Raw genomic sequence first — 21,773 nt, forward strand, 5'->3', positions numbered from 1 at the left:
CAGTGCAAGAAATTTTACACTATCATATGGTGTTAATGTACAAGATCAGACATGAAATCAAGAATCTTCAGACAGATGTGTAAATCCAGAGTTTATTTAACAAATGGGCAAAGCGGTAAAGGTCAATTAGTCAATCACATTCATGAGGTGTTGCACAGAAAAAAAAAGTTAATTAAATGCGTAAAATCATCAAATTTGCCCTAGACATGAACAAATGTGACGGGTAGATTTGAGCAAGATTGCAGAAAGCTACTCGACATTTGCGTAGCATCAATAAACGCGGTTCCTCTGTCCCATCAGCGAGCAGGTATGGCTGTGTGGTCTCTTCAGTTCAATCAATGTGTTCTCTAGGCTCTGCCTAAGGATCAAAGACAAAAATAACACTCAATCATCTCTTCAATTGACCGTCTTTATATTAGTTTTCCACAATACAATCAAGCTAACTGGCAATGTTTTGAGTCAGACAATAGGAAGTGACAAATGTCCAAATTTACCTTTTTGATGACAGCTTGATATGAGGACATCTTTCCAGGTCTCTTACAGTCTTTTGGTGATGGTGGAATCAAAGGAAGTAAGAGCTGAATTGATCGTTGCACCATTCTAAATAACAGATATGACAACTTTAGCAAAAAATGCATAAATATATATAGATAATCTTATTCTGAACTATAGTCTAACCTGAATTAATGGTTTCATCCTCTTTCACAGCAGATTCCGGCAGTCAGGTCCTTGAAGGTATTGGGAAAGCCTTTCCAGGAACTTAACTGAGGTCTTCTCACCAAAAATCTAAACAAACAAAAAACAATGTTTATCATCAAATAGTTACATAGCATAATGGTGAGCATAAAAGACTTCTTTTCAAAAACATCAAATCTTACCGACCCCAAACCGTTTTAAACAGTGTACACTTGGGGGCCATTCAAACAGGATGCACTCTTGGTCTAAGTTCACATAGAGACTGACATCTTTGGCCATTGTGTTACATGTTGTGCTATGATTCTATTGTATTAAAAGCAATTTTTCAAGTTTCAAATGTGCAATCTTTGAAAACTGATTTTGCATGCACAAATGTGCAAATGGCTTCTTGCTCACTTTCTGCTGCCTGTTCTCAGTAAGTTTGGTTTACTGAGGTGTGATGACTCTACACACTCAAGATTGATATTACAATCTTGAATTGCTCTGATGGTACACTGTAAAAATTTTGTGTTGGTTTTTGTTGGTTTAACTTAAAGCTACACTGTGTGATATTTCCCCCATCTAGCGGTGTAAAGGTATATGACCATCCAGTGAATATTAGTTTCTGTTCCTCTCAATTCCGATTTCGTTTTAACTCCTACGGTGGCCAATTTAGTCCAAGATTAACATGGCTTCCAGTTCGACCTCGTTCATGACTGCCATCGAGTGTTAAAATGTGGAAAAAGCGAAGCTTGAATTTACGGGTATGTCCCTCTTTGGCTAATGTACTTTCAAGATGGAGGAGCAACATGGCGACCGGCATTCGAACCCCTCACCCGTATGTATTTTCAATGGCATATTATAAACTTAAGAAAATACTTTATTATTTGAAAGAAGTAAATATACTTTAATGAGCACATATATTTTTGAAAGAACTAAGTGTTTTTAGCTAAGAATAAACTAAAAAAGTTACACAGTGTAGCTTTAAAAAAGTAAGTAACCTGGTTGCCTTTAAATGTTGAGTTTATTCAAATAAAATTTGAGTTGATACAATGAAGGAAATGTGTTTAATAAATAGAAACTCAAAATATTATTGTATCTGAACCACATAAAAAATGTGATAAATCATGAAAATAGCACTATTTGGCATGTTTCACTGCGTCATCAGAAATAAAACACACACAATTACCCAATATGCTTACAACATCTTTTAATAATATTTTAATAAAGGTTGTCGAATCTCAAAAATGTTTCACTGTATTAACTCAAAATTTTAAGGCAACCAGCATAAATCATATCTGGCCTTTTTATAGTCACTGGCATTACCTGACACAAATGCCTTTGAGCGAGCATGCAACATGTATCGAACCTCACCGTTTATCCATGGTTTCTGGTTGGGATATATCTGAATGTGTTTATAGGGCACGATGTTGTCAGTGCAAGTGCTAATATAGCTAGTTACCACTGATGCATATTCATCCAGATCAACTGTGCAATCGTTACGCCTAGCAGCTATCCTGAACACATCCCACTCAGTACACTCAAAGCAGTCCTGAAGAACCTGATCAGATTCTTCATTCCACATTTTGACTGTTTTCCTTATGATGGGGGCTTGCTTAAGGAGCTGTCAGACTGTCCGAAGTGGGGGCGGGGTTTAGCCTTATACGCCCCCTTCACGTTACTATACACCTGGTCAAGTGTGTTTTTCTCCCTTGTAGGGAAATCGACGTGCTGATACTATGATGGCATCACAGTCCATACATCACAGTGATTAAAATCGCCGGCGACGATAAACACTGCGTCAGGATGTGTATTTTCTTGTGTGTTTATTGCGTCATATAGAGTCCCTAGAGCTGCTGCGGAATTCGCGTGTGGTGGAATGTAAACACCCAGGAAAAATACGGCGGTAAACTCCCTCGGTAGATAGAAGGGTCTGCATTTTAACAACAGTATCTCTACATCAATTGAACAGTGTTTACTAACAATCTGCACATCTGAACACCGTTGGTTGTTAATGTAGATGCAGATTCCCCCACCTTTGTGTTTTCCCGATGCTGCTGTGCGATTCCCCCGTTGGATGGAGTGCGTCTGGAGCTGGACCGCTGAGTCTGGTGTATTGTCCGATAACCAGGTTTCAGTGAAGATTAGCACACAGCAGTCTCTAATTTCTCGCTGGGATATAATCCTGGTTCTTAGCTCATCCATCTTGTTTTCAAGGGATCGGACATTCGCAAGCAGGAGGCTAGGTAGTGGTGGTCGGCTAGTTCTAGCTTTTAACCTGGCATGTAGCCCGCCTCTCTTGCCTCGTCGCCGCTTAAGTTTCTCCCTCCGCTGACCGCGCTGCTCACCCGACTCCGGTGTTAGTGAGCTCCGCTGATTTGAGCTTAGATGTAACAAGTTGTCCAGATCCAACAGATTAAAAGTGGGCTCATAGGGTTGTTTCCTGATATCCAGTAACGTTTCTCTGTCATATGTAATGCGTGCCGCTAAAACATACACGTTTAGAGACTTAAAGAAAACTAAACAAACAAAAACAGACATCAAATAACGACGGCTGCATTAAAGAAGCAAATGCGCTGCAGACACGCCCCCAGACATGTCTGACACAATAATTAGCATTGATTTTAATGTTGAAGGCTAATGAAAGTAATTAGAGTGCTTGCCCTTTAAGAGAAAGCATAATCCTGTCATTTGTGTTCCAGAGGCTTCTCGCAGGGATATAAGTGCATTGAAATTTCTCTTTGAGCCTAGAGGCTATCTCTCAAAAATGCTACCATTGCAGAAGCAAACTCTAAAGATCAGCGCTAATTCAGCTTCTTCCATTATGACAGTACTGTAGTTTAAGGAGAGCCCTAAAACTGAGATAAACATTCCCATGGGGGCCAAATTGAAGTATTTCTGACCTAAAAATAAAAGTCAAAGTCAAATTTATTTCTATAGCACATTTACAGATGGCTGAGCCACACCAAAGTGCTTCACAATAAAGTGCTAAGTGCAATAAGCATAACAAGGCAAAGAAGAAAATAATAATTATAATATATAAAATGAAGTGCAGGAGTTAAAATAACGTAAAAGAACAATTAGAAAAGTAGACATCGGTCACTATACTGGCCCTTATAAAGAGACACTAATCAAATGCTAGTGAAAAAAGGTGAGTTTTCAAAAGAGACTTAAAAATGTTTATAGACTGGGCTGCACGGATGTTGAGGGGAAGGCAGTTCCAGAGTCTGGGGGCTGCTACTGCAAAGGCTCTGTCCCCCTTGGTTTTTAATCTTGTTCTGGGCACTTCCGACAGCAGTAGGTCAGCTGACCGTAGTGCTCTGGATGGGATGTGGTGGTGGAGAAGCTCAGAAAGGTATGTGGGCGCCAATCCATGTAGGGATTTATATACTGTCAGTAACAGTTTAAAATCAATGCGGAAGCGGATGGGGAGCCAGTGAAGCGATGCAAGGACCGGGGTGATATGTGCACGCTTTTTTGTGCAAGTGAGGAGTCGAGCGGCTGAGTTCTGAACCAACTGCAGGCGGCGGAGCTGGGAAAGGTCAATGCCAGAGTATAGAGAGTTGCAATAGTCCAGTTGACATGTAATGAATGCATGGATAACTCTCTCTAGATCACTCTGGGGCAGATAGGCTTTAGTCTTAGCTATAGTTCTTAAGTGATAAAAGCTTTTCCTCACTACTGCACTGACCTGCTGCTCAAACTTAAACGCACTGTCAAAGATCACCCCCAGATTTCTGACAGAGGGCCTGACGTTAGAGGCTAGAATGCCTAGGGCATCAGTTGAGAAGGCCGGGGAAGTTTTGCCAAAAATAATTGTTTCTGTCTTACCCGCATTGAGGATGAGGAAGTTAGAATCCATCCAAACCTTTATGTCAGACAAACAGTCAAGCAAAGAATGGAGTGCAGCCTGTCCATCAGCTTTTAAGGGGAGATACAGCTGGACGTCGTCTGCATAGCAGTGGAAGGAGATATTGTGTTTGACCAGAATTTCCCCAAGGGGTAAAATATACAACAAAAACAGGATAGGGCCCAGTATAGAGCCTTGAGGGACCCCACAGGTGAGGGGAGCTACAGAAGATGTGTATTCTCCCAACTGGACACTGAAGCTCCTGTCGGCCAGGTAGGACTGGAAAAACTTCAGGGACGTGCCCTTGATGCCTACGTGATGCTCAAGTCGAGACAGCAGAATCCTGTGATCCACCGTGTCAAAAGCTGCTGTGAGATCTAAAAGCACTAGGATCACCGGACTGCCTGTGTCAGCGGCTAGGAGCAGGTCGTTAAGCACTCTCAGTAGAGCAGTCTCAGTGCTATGGGCTGTTCTGAAGCCAGACTGGAATTTCTCATAGATGTTGTTTTGAGATAAAAAGGAGTGGAGCTGGACATAAACTTCTCGCTCAAGGACTATAGACAGAAAGGGCAGTTTGGAGATAGGCCTAAAGTTTGAGAGGATTGAGGGGTCAAGGTTTGGCTTCTTTAGTAGTGGCTGTACCACGGCATGCTTGAAGGCATCCGGGACGCACCCAGAGGAGAGAATGGCATTAATCAGTAGTAGAAGACTGGGAGCAACCGTGTCAAAAACTATAGCATCTTTAAGTAGACGAGAGGGCAAACAATCGGAAGGGCAGTTTGAGTGCTGCAGATGTCTGACTGCATCTGAAAGGGACGATAGGGTAATGGGCTCAAACTGCATGAGGACAGCTGGCTGGAGGAGTGGTGGGGGAGGGGGGAGTGGGGGGGTTGTGGAATCAGTAGGCCGGAGTGCTGCAATCTTCTCAATGAAGAATTTTTGAAAGCTTTCACAGAGGGCTGGTGAGGGCAAAACAGGGGGTCCATTGCTGGGATTTATAAGAGAATTTAGTGTATTAAAGAGAACCTTGGGTTTGTGACTATTTCTGGAGATTATGAGGGAAATATACTGTGATTTGGCGGTTTTAACGGCTCGTTGGTAATCCGCCAAGCAACTACGGAGGATTTGGAGGGACACATGGAGGCGGTCCTTCTGCCACTTGCGCTCCGCCTGCCTACAGGCACGTCTGAGTTCGCGTGTTGCATCGTTGAGCCATGGAGTAGAATGAACTTTTTTCCGTTTGGCCTTGAAAGGAGCTACAGAGTCCAGAATGCCGGTGCAAGCTGATGAGAACATAGAAAGAAGTTCATCAGCAGAACACTCATTGCTATAGCTCGGATATAGCCTACCCAAAGGGGAGACGTTGAAAGCGGCTGAAATTGCCCAGCAGTAGAGGAGTTGAGCATACGCGAGACCCGCTTGGAGACCCTGGGGGTACTGCCTGAGAATGGAACTGACACAGTGAACAGAATTGGGGAGTGATCGGAGAAGGACATAGCACAGATTTCATTCACAGAGACAGATACACCATATGATAACACTAGATCTAGTGTATGACCCTTTTCGTGTGTAGGGCCAGTGACAGATTGCTTAAGACTGAATGAGTCAAGGAGGTTCAAAAAGTCCCGGGTCAGAGACTGTGACTCACAACAAACATGGACATTAAAATCACCACAAATTAATATGTGATCATAATTAACCATGAGCCCAGATAAAACATCAGCAAAGTCATGGATAAAGTCTCTGTTGAATTTAGGTGGGCGATACACAACTGCACACAAGACGGGGCAAGTCTGAATAATTTCAAACAGTTGCAGCTCAAAGCTTGCCGGCCCAGTGTGTGGAATCTGCCGACAGTGAAACTGTGACTTGTAAACAGAGGCGATGCCTCCGCCCCTCCCAGTCACTCGGGGGGAATTAAAAAAGTTACAGTCAGGTGGAAGAAGTTCAGAGAAAGGCGTGTTTTCGCCGAAGGAGACCCAGGTCTCACACAGAAACATAAAGTCTAGCTCCCGAGAGATAAAAAAGTTGTTGAGCATGAATGTTTTGCTTGCCAGGGACCGTACATTTATCAAGGCCAACTGGAGGGTTAGCTTGTCACTAACCGATGGTCCAATGCGCTTCATCAGTTGTAGGTTAGAGTGGTCAACGCCACGGCTGCATCTATGCACAGAGTACCGTCGCGTGGGGACTCGAGTGCGATGCGGTCCGGTTCGCGCTGTCGAGACCGCTTGAAGGGCTGAAAACAACGTAGGACGAGGCAGCTCTGCAGCGTCACAGACACGAAAAGCTTCGATAGGAGAAACCAATGAGACAGGACGTAGCCATTGCACTGGACATTGAGCGGCCACTCGATACAGTTGGATCTTTAGTTTCACCAGCAGACCTCCCCGCCTTCCTCGTCTCCCGGAGCGCCTCTTGTGAAGGGGGGCCGCGGGCGTGCGGCGCAGGTAAGCTGGGATACCTGACAGCACAGGAGGGGGGGGTTTTCTCCAAACTACTGGATTAGGTCTGGCTGCCCGAGCCTCACAGAGATATAGGTCGCGAATGTTAAGCAAGGCTTGTCCATCGTAGTACAATAAAGCTGACACATCCAGGTGGATGCATAAAAACAGGGCTATAATAAACATCAAACAGAATGCCCGTGGAAGACGAATCGCCGAACAAACTGGCGCCATCTTGACAATAAGAGTGGCAGAGCTCAGTTTGAACAGTGGGCAGGGTTGCAGCACTGACCTAGTTTTCCAAAAAGCTCCACGCCAAGTGCCGCATAAATGAAGAAGAGGAGCATTAACAGCAAGCCAAGATTTCCCACCTAAAGAGAGGAAGTGCATTATCACAGTATGTTATTAAACAATCAATCATGGGGAGTAGAATTGTGTTAGAGATACTTTATCTCCAACTTATCTCTGTCCTCCCTTATGTTTTACATCTACACACAAAGCCAAACAAATGCAATTGTGCAGTACCTATACATCTTTCTAAAACAAAATCACATACACACAACACGACAACAGCATACTTTATATAGTAAAAATATTCTGTCTCTGATATAAACTATATATATATATATATATATAAGACAATATAATGATAAACATATTTACATATAAATAAATCAATAGAATATAAATGTATAATAAAATACATATTTTAAAATAAAATAAAATATTTTGTTTCATTAATTAATAGATTAATAAATGAATTAATAAAACGGCACTGCATTTAGATAAACAAGTGTAAAACACTCATTTTATGAGGTATTGATATCAAATTTGAAATTGGGTTTGGTAAGGCTTCAGACTGTGATCCCATTGTGTTTTCCAGCTAATAGCTACCAGCTATAGTTATCTGCAGGCATCTTACAAAAAAAAAGTAGGCAGAATATTTTTTTTACATTTTTCTGTGAGTTCAAAATTATATTACTCAATACCAGTAAGACTTAGTGATTTTGACAGTTTAGGAACAAACCTCAGAGTGTCACCTTTTAAAAGAGACCAAATCCATGCATATCCTCCATATGGTTCTAGCACAGCATGCAATTCGTTTTAGGCAAAATTGACAGGAATGCTAAGGGGTTAAGTCAATATTTATTAAGTCTTTATATCGATACCCTTGGCAGGTCTCCACTTCTTCCGGTGGCTGACCTCACAAGGTGAAACATGTAGCTGTCACTGGCATCCCCTCCTTTGCACCCCTCATCCTGTGTAAGAGAAATGTATTACTCGGCTTTTGCCCTCACACATAAACTCACAAACTTCTAGAGCCAAGCTTGCCAGGTTTATTCACCAGCTCACCGCAGTTGACAAAGCAAATATACTCCTTGCCAGAGCAGCCCATGAGAGGTAACAAATGGTTCCTGGCTTCCCCGTAGAGCCCCACTTCTCACTGTCCACATCGCCTCAGCATATTTTCTTTGAATTGTGACAACTCAGCACCCAATAAAACACGAATGCAATTCTGTTTCCTGCAGCTCAGGCGGCTCCTTATAGAGTTAATGGTGCACAGTAAGTGCAAAACTAAACTAAACAAACTAAAACAAATTGGACAAGTTTTGTATACTATGACCAATTCAAGGGGTTTTCAAACTTTTTGATGCCAAAATATGATGATCCCCTATTAAGAGACTGAAAATATACTTTAACGAAGTAAACGTAATTCATTACTACCCACCTCTACATACGTTTCTCTGACTTCAGGCCCTGAAGAACTCCCTGCTGAGACGTTGCTGAGACGCCGATCCCTTATCATCTCCATCTCAATCACAGCGTCCATTTCCGCATCTTCTTCAGGCCCTGAAGAACTCCCTGCTGAGACGTTGCTGAGACGCCGATCCCTTATCATCTCCATCTCAATCACAGCGTCCATTTCCGCATCTTCTTCAGGCCCTGAAGAACTCCCTGCTGAGACGCCGATCCCTTATCATCTCCATCTCAATCACAGCGTCCATTTCCGCATCTTCTTCAGGCCCTGAAGAACTCCCTGCTGAGACGTTGCTGAGACGCCGATCCCTTATCATCTCCATCTCAATCACAGCGTCCATTTCCGCATCTTCTTCAGGCCCTGAAGAACTCCCTGCTGAGACGCCGATCCCTTATCATCTCCATCTCAATCACAGCGTCCATTTCCGCATCTTCTTCAGGCCCTGAAGAACTCCCTGCTGAGACGCCGATCCCTTATCATCTCCATCTCAATCACAGCGTCCATTTCCGCATCTTCTTCAGGCCCTGAAGAACTCCCTGCTGAGACGCCGATCCCTTATCATCTCCATCTCAATCACAGCGTCCATTTCCGCATCTTCTTCAGGCCCTGAAGAACTCCCTGCTGAGACGTTGCTGAGACGCCGATCCCTTATCATCTCCATCTCAATCACAGCGTCCATTTCCGCATCTTCTTCAGGCCCTGAAGAACTCCCTGCTGAGACGTTGCTGAGACGCTGATCCCTTATCATCTCCATCTCAATCTCAGCGTCCATTTCCGCATCTTCTTCAGGCCCTGAAGAACTCCCTGCTGAGACGTTGCTGAGACGCCGATCCCTTATCATCTCCATCTCAATCTCAGCGTCCATTTCCGCATCTTCTTCAGGCCCTGAAGAACTCCCTGCTGAGACGTTGCTGAGACGCCGATCCCTTATCATCTCCATCTCAGCGTCCATTTCCGCATCTTCTTCAGGCCCTGAAGAACTCCCTGCTGAGACGCCGATCCCTTATCATCTCCATCTCAATCTCAGCGTCCATTTCCGCATCTTCTTCAGGCCCTGAAGAACTCCCTGCTGAGACGTTGCTGAGACGCCGATCCCTTATCATCTCCATCTCAATCTCAGCGTCCATTTCCGCATCTTTAGCCTCCTTATTGCTCTCCTCCAGGTGTTTCATCATTACGGCCACCACCACATGAACCAACACAAACTGAGCCATCAGCACAAAGGTGACAAAGTAGATGGGGGAGATCACAGGCAGATAAGCGAAGCATTCCTCAGATGAAGGGCAATCTCGCAGAGTGTCCTGTACATATGCAACATGTTAATGACAAACCTGCACCTGAAGGTGAAACCCATTGAAAAACCTCTACTGCACTGTAGTACCTTCATTATGCCACTCCAGTCACTGCATGAAAAGTGGGATTTTCGTCAGTAAGCGGCACTGTAGATTGTCGTGGAAGATCAGGTTTACGACTGTACACGGCAGTTTGCAGGCGACACCGAAAACTGCCGTGAATTGTCAGAAATTGACGTGGGCCTTGCTTGGCAGTTGTCTCCCCCAAGACCCCCCTTCCCTTAACTCCAGGGGAGGCTTTAACATGTAAATGAACATGCTGTGAGCTATACAAATGCAAATCAGGGTAGCAGGAGTTTTAACCCATGTGACATTTTTCTAAAAGGTATTAACTTCCTTCTAAGAAAATCTCTTAGATAGATCAGGCTCAGTATAGCCCAATTGTAAAATCTTAAACTTAAGCTTGAATTTGAAAGTATTCTAGATTATTTATTGTGTGTCATTTGCAATCAGTCCCCGTGAATTCAGTGTGACTCGCAATTTTGACCAATCACCGCAACTTTTACCAATCATTGCTGTCTCCTGCAAAAAAGCGGCGTCATACATCAGCAAACTTTATATATCATATATCATTGCCTGTCAAAATTAACGTGTTAACGCAAATTAATTTTAACGGCACTACACACACACACATATATATATATATATATATATATATATATATATATATATATATATATATATATATATATATATATATATATATATATGTGTGTGTGTGTATATATATATATATATACAGGGGTTGACATTAACTCTTTTGCTCACCGGCCACCGTGTTAGTGGTTTTCCAAAGTAACTAGCCACTCCGCATTTTCACTGGCCACAATTTTGCTGTTTGGAAATTACATTGTATATGTTTAAAGTTGACTTTGGCATATATAAATTACTTGATTTTGAATCATTTTACTTTATTTAGAAGATTTAAAACCCTTTCAAACTTTCAAATGCAGAATGACCCCCCAAATCTTGTATATCAGCTGGGATGTGCAGGTGAGCAAGGGGTGGGCAATATAATAGATTATAATAGAATATAATAGGCTAATATGAGAAAGGTAATATGACAGGCTATGAGTTATTTTAGTTAGGATATATATATATATATATATATATATATATATATATATATATATATATATATATATATATATATATATATATATATATATAATATAAAAAATACTCTAAGCAAATTACAAAAACAATAGTTATTAAAAAAAAAAATTCCGATACTAATACGACACAATGTAATTTATTGAATGTAATTGTCATTGGATACGACTTTCATCGAAAAGAATGTAACAAAATGTGGGCGTGGTCTGTGTTGTGAAATGAAACCACATTAAAAATTCCCTTAAACTGCGTTTGAAACATACAGCAAAGCAGCGACAGAGGAAAACACAGAGCCTGATATTATGCAAACATTTACCAATAATGTGGAAAGCGTTTTAAATCTGTTCAGTGGAAAATCCGCTGTGACGAATCTGTCCTCGTCTAACATCTGCTGTAAATCCAGGTAAAACTAGCTGCGTGCACGCGCCCGTCCCCAGATAACATGATCCCCAGTTGATCCGTAACACCGGCGGGTAGAAACAGCTGAATGCAATCAATGGGCTATCTCGTCAGCTTGCTCAGTTTGCTGCCGATTTTAACGAGCAGTTAACTTTAGTAATCTCCAGGTTGCTGTCCATAGATGATAGGTTGCTTGCTTTGGAGTCGAAAAACTGTGGAAGATACTAACTTTAAGAAGAGAAGACGAGTGCCTAAGAGAAGACCAGTCCTAAGATTGCGGTAAGACTGTTATCTAAGCTAAAGTAACCTAAAGCAAAGCTTTTAAAGTAGCACAAGCTGAAATTAGCCTTGTAAAAGAACAAATGTAAGTTGCTTTATAAAAGTGTTTTCTTTTTCTGGTCATTTTACAGGAAGCAGTACGCCGTCTTCACAACTTCGTCATAACACTCATTTAATTGTTTTCCAGCTGCATGTAAGACATAGAGACAGTACGCAGGAGGTACAAACATCCAGTTCTTGCATCGCACGCAGAAGCTGTGAAGAGTTCAGCTCGGAGTCGATTGAGAAGAAAGAGGGTAAGATTTATTAGATTAGATCCGTTTTTGGTCAGTGTGACTATTTTTCAGGTGCATTTTACGCAGTACATCGCGCAATACTGATTGTCTTTATTGTTTGTTTTTACAGCTGCTACAAGCAAGAAAGAGTGTGTTAGCTGAGGATATGAGGTGGGCCTTTGGAAGTGCGCTACCATAGACCTGATGTCTGATGAGGAAGACGGCATCGTTCGCGCGGTGTCTGGATGGACTGTTTGACCAGCCAGGAGCTCGCCGAGCTCTGTGCCACGCTGCAATCGAGATTAGAGGCGATTCCAAAGAACAGGGCAACGCACGACAGACGTCTGAAAAATGGACTTAAAACAGACAGAATGGCGCTAGTTACCTACAGCTCTGAAGCGGAAAACAGAGACTTCATGGTGCTGTAGGATTTTGGGCTTCTCGTGAGCTTCCTATTGTTGTGTGGGCAGATCTCAAACGTTTTGTATTTGGTTGTGTGTTTGTGTTTGTTCTAATAAAGCTCTTTCTTTGAATAAACTGCACGTCCCTGGCATATTTTCCCTTCCTCAATAAATGAATGTCCTTGATGGTTATAATAGCGTAGTCCATAGGATAACAATGACATGAATATAAAACATAATAGCATATCACATGAATATGAATATATACAATTAAAAAATAATATGCAAATCATAATTTTATATATATATGTGTGTAAAATTATTATAATTTGGGGGTTTAAATTTATTAATTTATTACCCAGGTTGACCAATAGTAACAGATCTGCCAACCAATCACGAGTGATATTTCTTGTTTCAATGTAGTAGTTTCAACCAATACTGAGTGAGGAAATTCAAGCCATTCCGGCAAGGCGCCGCCCAGAGCTGCTATTCATATGCTAATTAGAGCCATTAGCGCCGGCGCCAGCATGCCTCCGCAAGCTCCACATACGTCATGGTTCGTTTCCGTCAATATGTGGCACAGACGAACGCGACGTTCACAGGCTGTAAACTGACGTTAATTGTCGAAAATCAGGGAGATTTCCGGCCAATTACGGGGACGAAAATCCCACTTTTCATGCAGTGAGTTATCCCCCGTCAACACAATGAATAATGTTAAAAAGGCCATCCCAAAGTTCTCAAATGTGGCGTGTCGACTAAGTCCTTCACATGGATAGCGGTCAGAGCATTCTAGACACAAATATTGGTAGACATATTATAACAAGAGTCAAACATTTTTAAACATCTCACAAAAAGCATCATCACTGAATGTGTTGCTAAAAATGAAGGTAACTTGACAGGGTCCTCTGTATTATCATTAAAGAAGCAAATGAGCTGCAGACACGCCCCCAGACATGTCTGACACAATAATTAGCATTGATTTTAATGTTGAAGGCTAATGAAAGTAATTAGAGTGCTTGCCCTTTAAGAGAAAGAATAATCCTGTCATTTGTGTTCCAGAGGCCTCTCGCAGGGATATAAGTAGCATAGGAATTTCTCTTTGAGCCTAGAGGCTATCTCACAAAAATGCTACCATTGCAGAAGCAAACTCTAAAGATCAGCGCTAATTCAGCTTCTTCCATTATGACAGTACTGTAGTTTAAGGAGAGCTAATTTAGAGCCCTAAAACTGAGATAAACATTCCCATGGGGGCCAAATTGAAGTATTTCTGACCTAAAAATAAGAGTGGCAGAGCTCAGTTTGAACAGTGGGCAGGGTTGCAGCACTGACCTAGTTTTCCAAAAAGCTCCACGCCAAGTGCCGCATAAATGAAGAAGAGGAGCATTAACAGCAAGCCAAGATTTCCCACCTAAAGAGAGGAAGTGCATTATCACAGTATGTTATTAAACAATCAATCATGGGGAGTAGAATTGTGTTAGAGATACTTTATCTCCAACTTATCTCTGTCCTCCCTTATGTTTTACATCTACACACAAAGCCAAACAAATGCAATTGTGCAGTACCTATACATCTTTCTAAAACAAAATCACATACACACAACACGACAACAGCATACTTTATATAGTAAAAATATTCTGTCTCTGATATAAACTATATATATATATATATATATATATATAAGACAATATAATGATAAACATATTTACATATAAATAAATCAGTAGAATATAAATGTATAATAAAATACATATTTTAAAATAAAAATATAAAAAATATTTTGATTAATTAATAGATTAATAAATGATGAATTAACAATGAATGAATATAAAAAAACCCCACAAAATTAGGTACCTGTGGTAAAGCTTGCATTACTGTGTCCAACAGGGCTCTCATGCCTGTAGCCATCTTCAAAAGCTTCAATACTGTTTACTTTGCCAGTATTCAATACTTCAATACTGGCAAAAGCGCAGAAAAACACATCCGTTTATAACAGACCATACAAATACATTTTGTATGGTTTGTGAAAAAAATACGAAGCTAAAAGACTGCAGTACCTCTAGCTATCCTTAGCACCCTCATAATGCGGATGATGGTGGGGTTGATTGGCAGCGCTGCATTCATCTTGATCTCCTCCAGTGTGATGCCCATGATGGAGAGCAAGACTATGGCTAGATCCAGCTGGTTCCATCTGCCAACACATTAAAACATCATACAGTTAAAATACGACATCCAGCAACGAGTGTCATTTATCTAATCGGCGTCTGAACATTAAGCAAGCTGAGCAAACAAACCGTACAGATTCATAAGCATATTGCAAATACAACAACATACGGATGATTGCACCTGTACAAGTGCTAATGTGGGATTAATGACAAACAACAGGGATCATGACTCCTTTTAATTTAGCATGTTTCATTTAACTGAAACAAATGATTCATCACATTCCCTACGCATGACATCAGACACCACATATTAAAACATGACTTAATCACACTGTCACGCTTAATTACAAAGGTGTTTTACAATGTGTTAAGGAGGTTAGTGAAGTTGTCTTGTGATAATACTGTATACATAATTACATTTAGGGTTGAAATACTTGATTAGGTGTTATTGCAGTTATATTCAGAATATTGGCCAACAAAAACCTGCAGATATGGATACGGTTATTTTAGGGTGCTTTCACACTAGCACTTTTGGTGCGATTGACATCAGAGTTCAATTCATTTGGAATGATGTGAACGCTGTTCTCGAAACTGGGGTGTGCGCCCACAAACCGTCCAAGTCCCCATAAAAAGGGTCATTGGGGATACGGTTCATGTAAACTCCGGTACAATTCACTGCTCATATGAACGCAATTGTACTAAAATCATAGAAGTGAACTGCTATTGATGATGTGCGATTTGATCAGGGGCGTAGCCATCTTTTCAGGAGTGAGGGGGACAGAAATGTCGTAATACCATTTTTTTTTTGGACCGATATAATTTATCGCATCTCTTGCTTTTAATTTGGTAAGACATCAAATACACTGCTGAACAATAACCACTAATATCTATAATATTATTCTCCTATTTTTTAATGCCAATTTTATGATTGGTTTATATACTACAGACACTTGTGCATTTAGTCTCCATAGATTTTATGCAATGTAATAAATAAAAATAAATTCTGATGTAAACCAGCAGTTCTCTATGTGAATATATAGTAAAGTGCAATTTATTCCTGTGATCAAAGCTGAATTTATCATCATCACTCCAGTCTTCAGTGTCACATGATCCTTCACTAACCATTCTCATATGAGGATCTGATGATCAACACACATTTATGATTATTATCAGTTGTGCTGCTCATGGTGATGCTTAAATTTTGTGGAAACCATCTAAACATTTGTGGTAAAATAAAAAAAAGAGAGAAATTAATACTTTTATTGATCAGACATGCATTCAATTGATCACAAGTAATATTTTTAATATTACAAAAGATAATAATTTATTTATTAAATGCAAATAAATGCTGTGCATTAAACTTTTTTATTCATCAAAGAATCCTGAAAAATAAAATGTATCATGGTTTCTTTCCACAACATTTTAAAGCAGCACAACTGTTTTCAACACAGATAATAATCATAAATGTTTCTTGATTATAAAATCCTCATCTGAGAATGATTAGTAAAGGATCATGTGACACTGAAGACTGGAGTAATGATGATAAATTTAGCTTTGATCACATAGGAAAAAAGCTGTTTTAGTTTGTAATAATATTTCAAAATATTACCGTTTTAACTATTTTTGATTAAATAAATGCAGCCTGGTGAGCAGAAGATACTAAACATTAAAAAAGCTGCATTATTCTGTTAGGGGTTAACAGCTTATGACCCAGGACCAGTAGTGAAGAAATGAAGACAGAGTCAGGATTGCAATTAATTAAAAGAAAAATTTACTTAAGAATAGTTTGCAGTTTCAAAAGCAGAAGCCAGCTTCAAGTCTCACAAGGAGTTCGTAGGCCGCGCTCCCTCTCTCACCGTCTCGTTGCCTCGCCCTATCGTACATACAATTGTCCCAACAGTTATACCGTTTTCAAGGTCTTATCCACGTCATTACTGCAATGTGGATGGTTCTGATTGGCTCAGAGACAATGCACAGTCATGGTAAATTTCCACTCGAGTCAGTTAATCTGATGCACGTTTCCACTGACGTGTCACTTGTTGATGCTCTCACCCAGAATTAGGCCTGTGGTGACCTTCCAGATCTGGAGCAGGCGCCAGCTTGCCCAGAACAACAAGTCCACCCATCTCTTAGGGTGCCCATTGAACACCATTCTGATCTGTAACAGAATATTGCGCACATACACAGATTCACAGTCTCTCCAAGGTTGGAGCTGATTAAGCTCCAGTTCTAACCAGTTCTTACCAAAACATACTGATAACATGTGCTTTCCTTTGAGTGAGAGGCAGGGCCGTTTCTAGCCTTTCTGGCACCCTAGGCGAGATTCATATGTTTCATATGTTTTTTAAACTACAACTTATTAAGTAAATATGACTTCCTTATTTCATGGGCATATTGTACATGCATTAATCAAATAATGTAGCTAGGTTTATTATCTCTGAGATCACAGATGTTGGGTGGGTTCGGGGGCATGCTCCCCCGAGAAAATTTTGATTTCTATGATCTACATATGTGTATTTTAAGATGTTCTGAAGGCCAAAAAATTAGACAACAATAGCTTGAAAACCATGTCACTCGGCGCCGCTGCGGATTGAAGAACACAGTGACACAAAGAGTGACGAAGCCGTAGCCGAAGCCTCGCGCCAGTTTCATATGTTTTAAAGGTTAATCACATATTTTTTTAGGGGGGGCTGAGGCATAAGTTCATAAAAAAGGGCCTAGTGACGCCTATGGTTTATGACAGTATTAGCCTACTTGATCAATTTACACTAAACAGTTATCTCTGATGTAAAAAAAAATAAAAAATTCAAATGAACTGCTATAATGTTCTGCACCTGAAATGAGCATGGCGTGTGGTCCGTCCAGTACTAATATTCAGTGTAATGTTTTGCTCAACGTTATGATAGAGCGACCAGCTTAGTAGAGAACAAGTAACCAATAAGTAGGCTAACATAACTGTATATTTCGCTTTCTTTTTTTATATTTCCTCTTTTTTCTTTTTACGATACTGAGCCCCTGATGGCTTTGACCTTTTCATGATGATGAAACTAAAGCACGCTGTAACGAGTAGAAATATAGTGTGGCCCCTTTAAGAGTTGCGCGCGCTCCCTGCAAACGAAGTCTGCATTTTGTGTATGTGCGCACTGAGTCTTGAGCTCCCATGTGTGGGGATTATTTTCTGTTTTCTATTGCTAACAGTCAGTTATTTTGTTTTATTAAGTAATGCTGTGGACGGAAAGGGAGTTTGTGATGAGAGTTCAGCGGGGAATAAAGTGCGATCTGTTTGATGTTAATCGCCTCCGTGTTTGCATCCACTCCAGTTACATTAAGTGAGCTATCCGCATTTTTCACTCGGACACAAGCGTTACAACGCCACGGATGACGACGTTCCCTGCCGCCCTCTACATGATCTCATTTCATTACAGCAGTGCCACTATCACCATCATGGCGACTTCACTCCAATAATCGCAACTAATCATAATGCCTTGAAATAGCAAAAGTACGAAATATTAATAATAAAATATATATGAAATAACTAAAAAATCTTGTTGGGGCGGGGACTCATTGGCGCCCCCCAGCTGTTGGCGCCCTAGGCGACCGCCTAGTTTGCCTATGCCTAGAAACGGCACTGGTGAGAGGGACACACAATAGTACAGGCAATATTCATCTTGAGTCTTTAGTGTTTCAGTAAAAGGAAATATAAAAGGAATAAAACATAATAAATTAAATGAAAGACTATTCCATATTTCATATCTGGAAGCCGGGCTAAGTGAGCAAACGCTGTTACTGCACTCCTGACATGTTAGGGGTGTGTGATACCTCCAAAATCCAAACGCATGACCTTGTTGCCAGTGTTTAGTGACACATCACACATCTCTAGGCCAGACTCTCAGTCACTCCTCAGAGACCAAATACACACTTTAGAAAACAAGAAACTAAAACTAAATCATAACTGGATAGAATCATTATAATAATACAGGATAAATATTGATTAAAGTTTTGATTATAAAGTTAATTAGGATATAAATATATACAGGTATATTGAAGCGGCAGTGGATTTCAAAATCCCCCCTTCACTCCCTCCTAAAGGCCAATTTTGGGGTCCCAATGACCCCCTAAAGTTGGTCTACCAATTTAGACCGCTTCATAATGTTCCATGCCCTCCCCTTTTTAGTTTATAATCTTTGAAAAAAAAAAGAAAATCTCTTTTCCCCTCAGGGATTTAACGTCAACCATTATTAATCTTATCCAATTTGGTTTTATCAATGGCTTGATTGATTACAATAAGCACATTCATCCTCAAGAGGACACACTACATTAGCACCCCATGTTAAATACCACCCCATTATAAATACCAAGATATCTTATCTAAAAAGAGGGATTTTAAATACACTTCTTTTAAACACAGACCTTCTTCATCTTCAAAAACAATAGTGGTCTGAAATAAAAATAAACAAAATAAATAGGCATAATAATCCATCCAATTACATTCAGTCTCTGCATAAAACATCCTTCAGTTTACAGTCTACATACATGTACCATCTTAATTTCACATCCTATTAATTTATTTCTCAAACATGTACATAACATCCATTTCAATCGCTTTTCCCTGATTTTACTCAAGAACCTTCTTGTTAAACCCATTTTCATAACTCATCTTTTTCTTTTCCATAGGTTTCCACATACTCAAACCTTTTTGTTACACTTGCTTTTTCCATCAAATCCAGTTTTCACTCATGATAGCCCACATCATTTTTAACTTAAATTAACATAACCATAAAATTGTTAATGTTGAAAACTTCATCAAAATGACATAATTATCCATTTGTATAACATTCAATCAACTTGTTCACATCTTAATCTCGTGACATTGTGCTTAATCATACTCAATACCAATTATTTTTCACAATAACTTTTCAAACCCATGTTATTTAGTAAACCATTCAAAATCCATTCATTAGGGTTTCCTTTAAAGTAACATTTTTCTTTCAATGTCTTGTCCATTAAAACTCTTTAGGCGTAAGCTCCAAATGACCAAAATCTTAACCCTGTTGATTTATGTCATCTGGCAGTGATACTTCTCATCAAATCCTCACTAGCCTTCCTTTGCCACTTACACCAAAATTGTTATAATTTTACCAAGAACTTACAAATTTTCATAATCTCCCATATTACTTTATAAAGTATTCAAATTTGTATTGTCATCATCAATTTATTTAAAACTGTTTTAAAACAATCTGTATTTTGAATATCATTCATAGTTCAATTTATATTAAATTAATTTGACTTAAAGTGTTCATAAATTCTGTCAGAAGTTTTATTTTCACAACATTAATCTTTAGGGCTATGTCTCTCTCGTTTTAACTTGTCAGATTATTCTTTATCAAAATAGTAAGTCTCCAGTGCTGATGCACCATGTGATCGTTATTGTTTCAGTCTTATCTCTACTGCTCTACAGAAACCAAAATATTATTTTATTCATCTTTCAATCCCAGACACACCGAAAAACTTAAAGTCACTTGCTCCTTTAACATTAATTAGACATTATTACTAGACATCTAATGTCCTGCATCCATTTAAGGGATGAAAAATAAAAATAAAAATAAAACTTTTTCTTTTAGAAGTTATCTTTTTGGCCGCTCTTCTGCCTTCAGAAATATGAGGGAATCTCTGGATAATTTAGATAGTGACTTCAGCCAATTTGTCACTTTGTCTCTGCCGTCAAGTTTCTAACATTTATTTTTACCATTTCTAATCAATTGACATTATTTCAATTTAAACCCTCAGTTAAATTTGGACACGGGTGTTTAACCCATTAAGAAACGGCATTCTTTAACTTTATAATTCCACTTCAACTAATCCAGAGATTAATTCAAATCAACATCATAAATGACAAAATTAGTAATATATAATAATTACATAATTACCAGTAACAGACAGAGCTGGATACCAGTCCACTTAAAGCTCGTCCCATGTTCTGGATCATCTTTTCCAGATTCCTTCAGAATTAGCAGTTTCTTTAAAAGTTGTTGTTTGCCTTAACCCATCTGTAATGATAAACACTCATTCCAGAGGTTAATGACCTCACACACACACTATCAGGACAGAACAGTTTCACAAACCAACACATACAAAACATAAAGTGCAGTCATCAACAAACATACGCACATTAAACTTATATAATTTTGAATTGCTCATTCTCAAAATTTGCTTTTAGTGTTAAACTAAAAAAATATTTAAACTCAGTTCTTACATGGTTTCTTAACCAATTTTCAAATCATGTCTGTTCATTATTCCTTCATTTTTAGAGAAGTCAGCTGGGTTGTTTTGGCTCTGATATCATTGCTTTTGTTTTGTCTCAGCTTTAGCAGGACGATAACAGACAGAGCACCATTCCTCCTTCTCAAGCAGTCTCTCTCTCTCTCTCTTACACGGATAGTCTCTTATATTCAATTCATTAACCTTTAACCTTCACAAAGTTTTAGAAATTGGTTTATCCTTAAAGAATAATTTTGTATCAGAAATTTAAATGTTTAACTTTCCAATTAGAGCTATATACTCATCTCAAAATAAGTTATGCTATGAATTGTTTTCTTCAAGTTACTTTAGTTAAATACCTTTTGTTATCCAGACCTCCTGTTTAAACTTCAACAGCTGTTCTTATCTTTAGACACCACCATGCCTTCAAATTCTCCACTGCCATATCTAATGACCTGCAGGATTAAACTCATGATATGGAAATATTAGTTCAATATCACACAGTTTTACTGATTCAATTAATGCATTTTTGTTCTGGTCTCCACAAAAGTTATTGACAATCACCTCATGGTCTCAGCTGGCTCTTGAATGACCTTTACCCATCATAATTTTCACTCAGGGTCTTCCCTGGCATTCACAAACAGTGCGGTATTTGAGTGAGCGGTATGGAGGAGCCATTATTAGGGCAGGCCCTGCTGTGTCCTGTCTGGACTCTCGGCCCCTACAACCACAGCGTCCCCCCTTACTGATGCTGCTGGCCTCACAGACATCGGTTCAACTCTCATACACACCTCACATAAAACACC

At 39.7% G+C, this 21,773-nt stretch overlaps 1 protein-coding gene and 1 pseudogene across 1 annotated transcript; both read right to left on the reverse strand.

The window, feature by feature from the left end:
• Positions 1–794: 794 nt before the first annotated feature.
• On the reverse strand, positions 795–14,192 carry LOC137047609 (uncharacterized). Its single transcript, XM_067425399.1, has 5 exons — positions 13,877–14,192; positions 8,699–10,029; positions 8,139–8,228; positions 7,262–7,340; positions 795–3,161 (listed from the first exon to the last, which is right to left on the reverse strand). The coding sequence occupies exons 2-5, from the start codon at positions 8,891–8,893 to the stop codon at positions 2,413–2,415; spliced, it is 1,113 nt and encodes a 370-aa protein (XP_067281500.1). The 5' UTR covers positions 8,894–10,029; positions 13,877–14,192; the 3' UTR covers positions 795–2,412.
• LOC137049275 (voltage-dependent T-type calcium channel subunit alpha-1H-like) overlaps positions 13,254–21,773 on the reverse strand; it is a 49,370-nt pseudogene continuing 40,850 nt past the window's right edge.

This window comes from Pseudorasbora parva, chromosome 2 (genome assembly GCF_024679245.1).
Source record: "Pseudorasbora parva isolate DD20220531a chromosome 2, ASM2467924v1, whole genome shotgun sequence".
In the NCBI taxonomy this organism is placed as follows: Eukaryota; Metazoa; Chordata; class Actinopteri; order Cypriniformes; family Gobionidae; genus Pseudorasbora; species Pseudorasbora parva.

Coding starts and splice junctions, on each gene's coding strand:
- LOC137047609 (XM_067425399.1), bottom strand. CDS start 8,893: ATGGACGCTGTGATTGAGATGGAGATGATAAGGGATCGGCGTCTCAGC. Junction 7,341..8,138: donor GAAGTGGAGACCTGCCAAGG/GTATCGATATAA, acceptor TCCTCTCTTTAG/GTGGGAAATCTTGGCTTGCT. Junction 3,162..7,261: donor GGAGCTTTTTGGAAAACTAG/GTCAGTGCTGCA, acceptor TGTATGTTTTAG/CGGCACGCATTACATATGAC.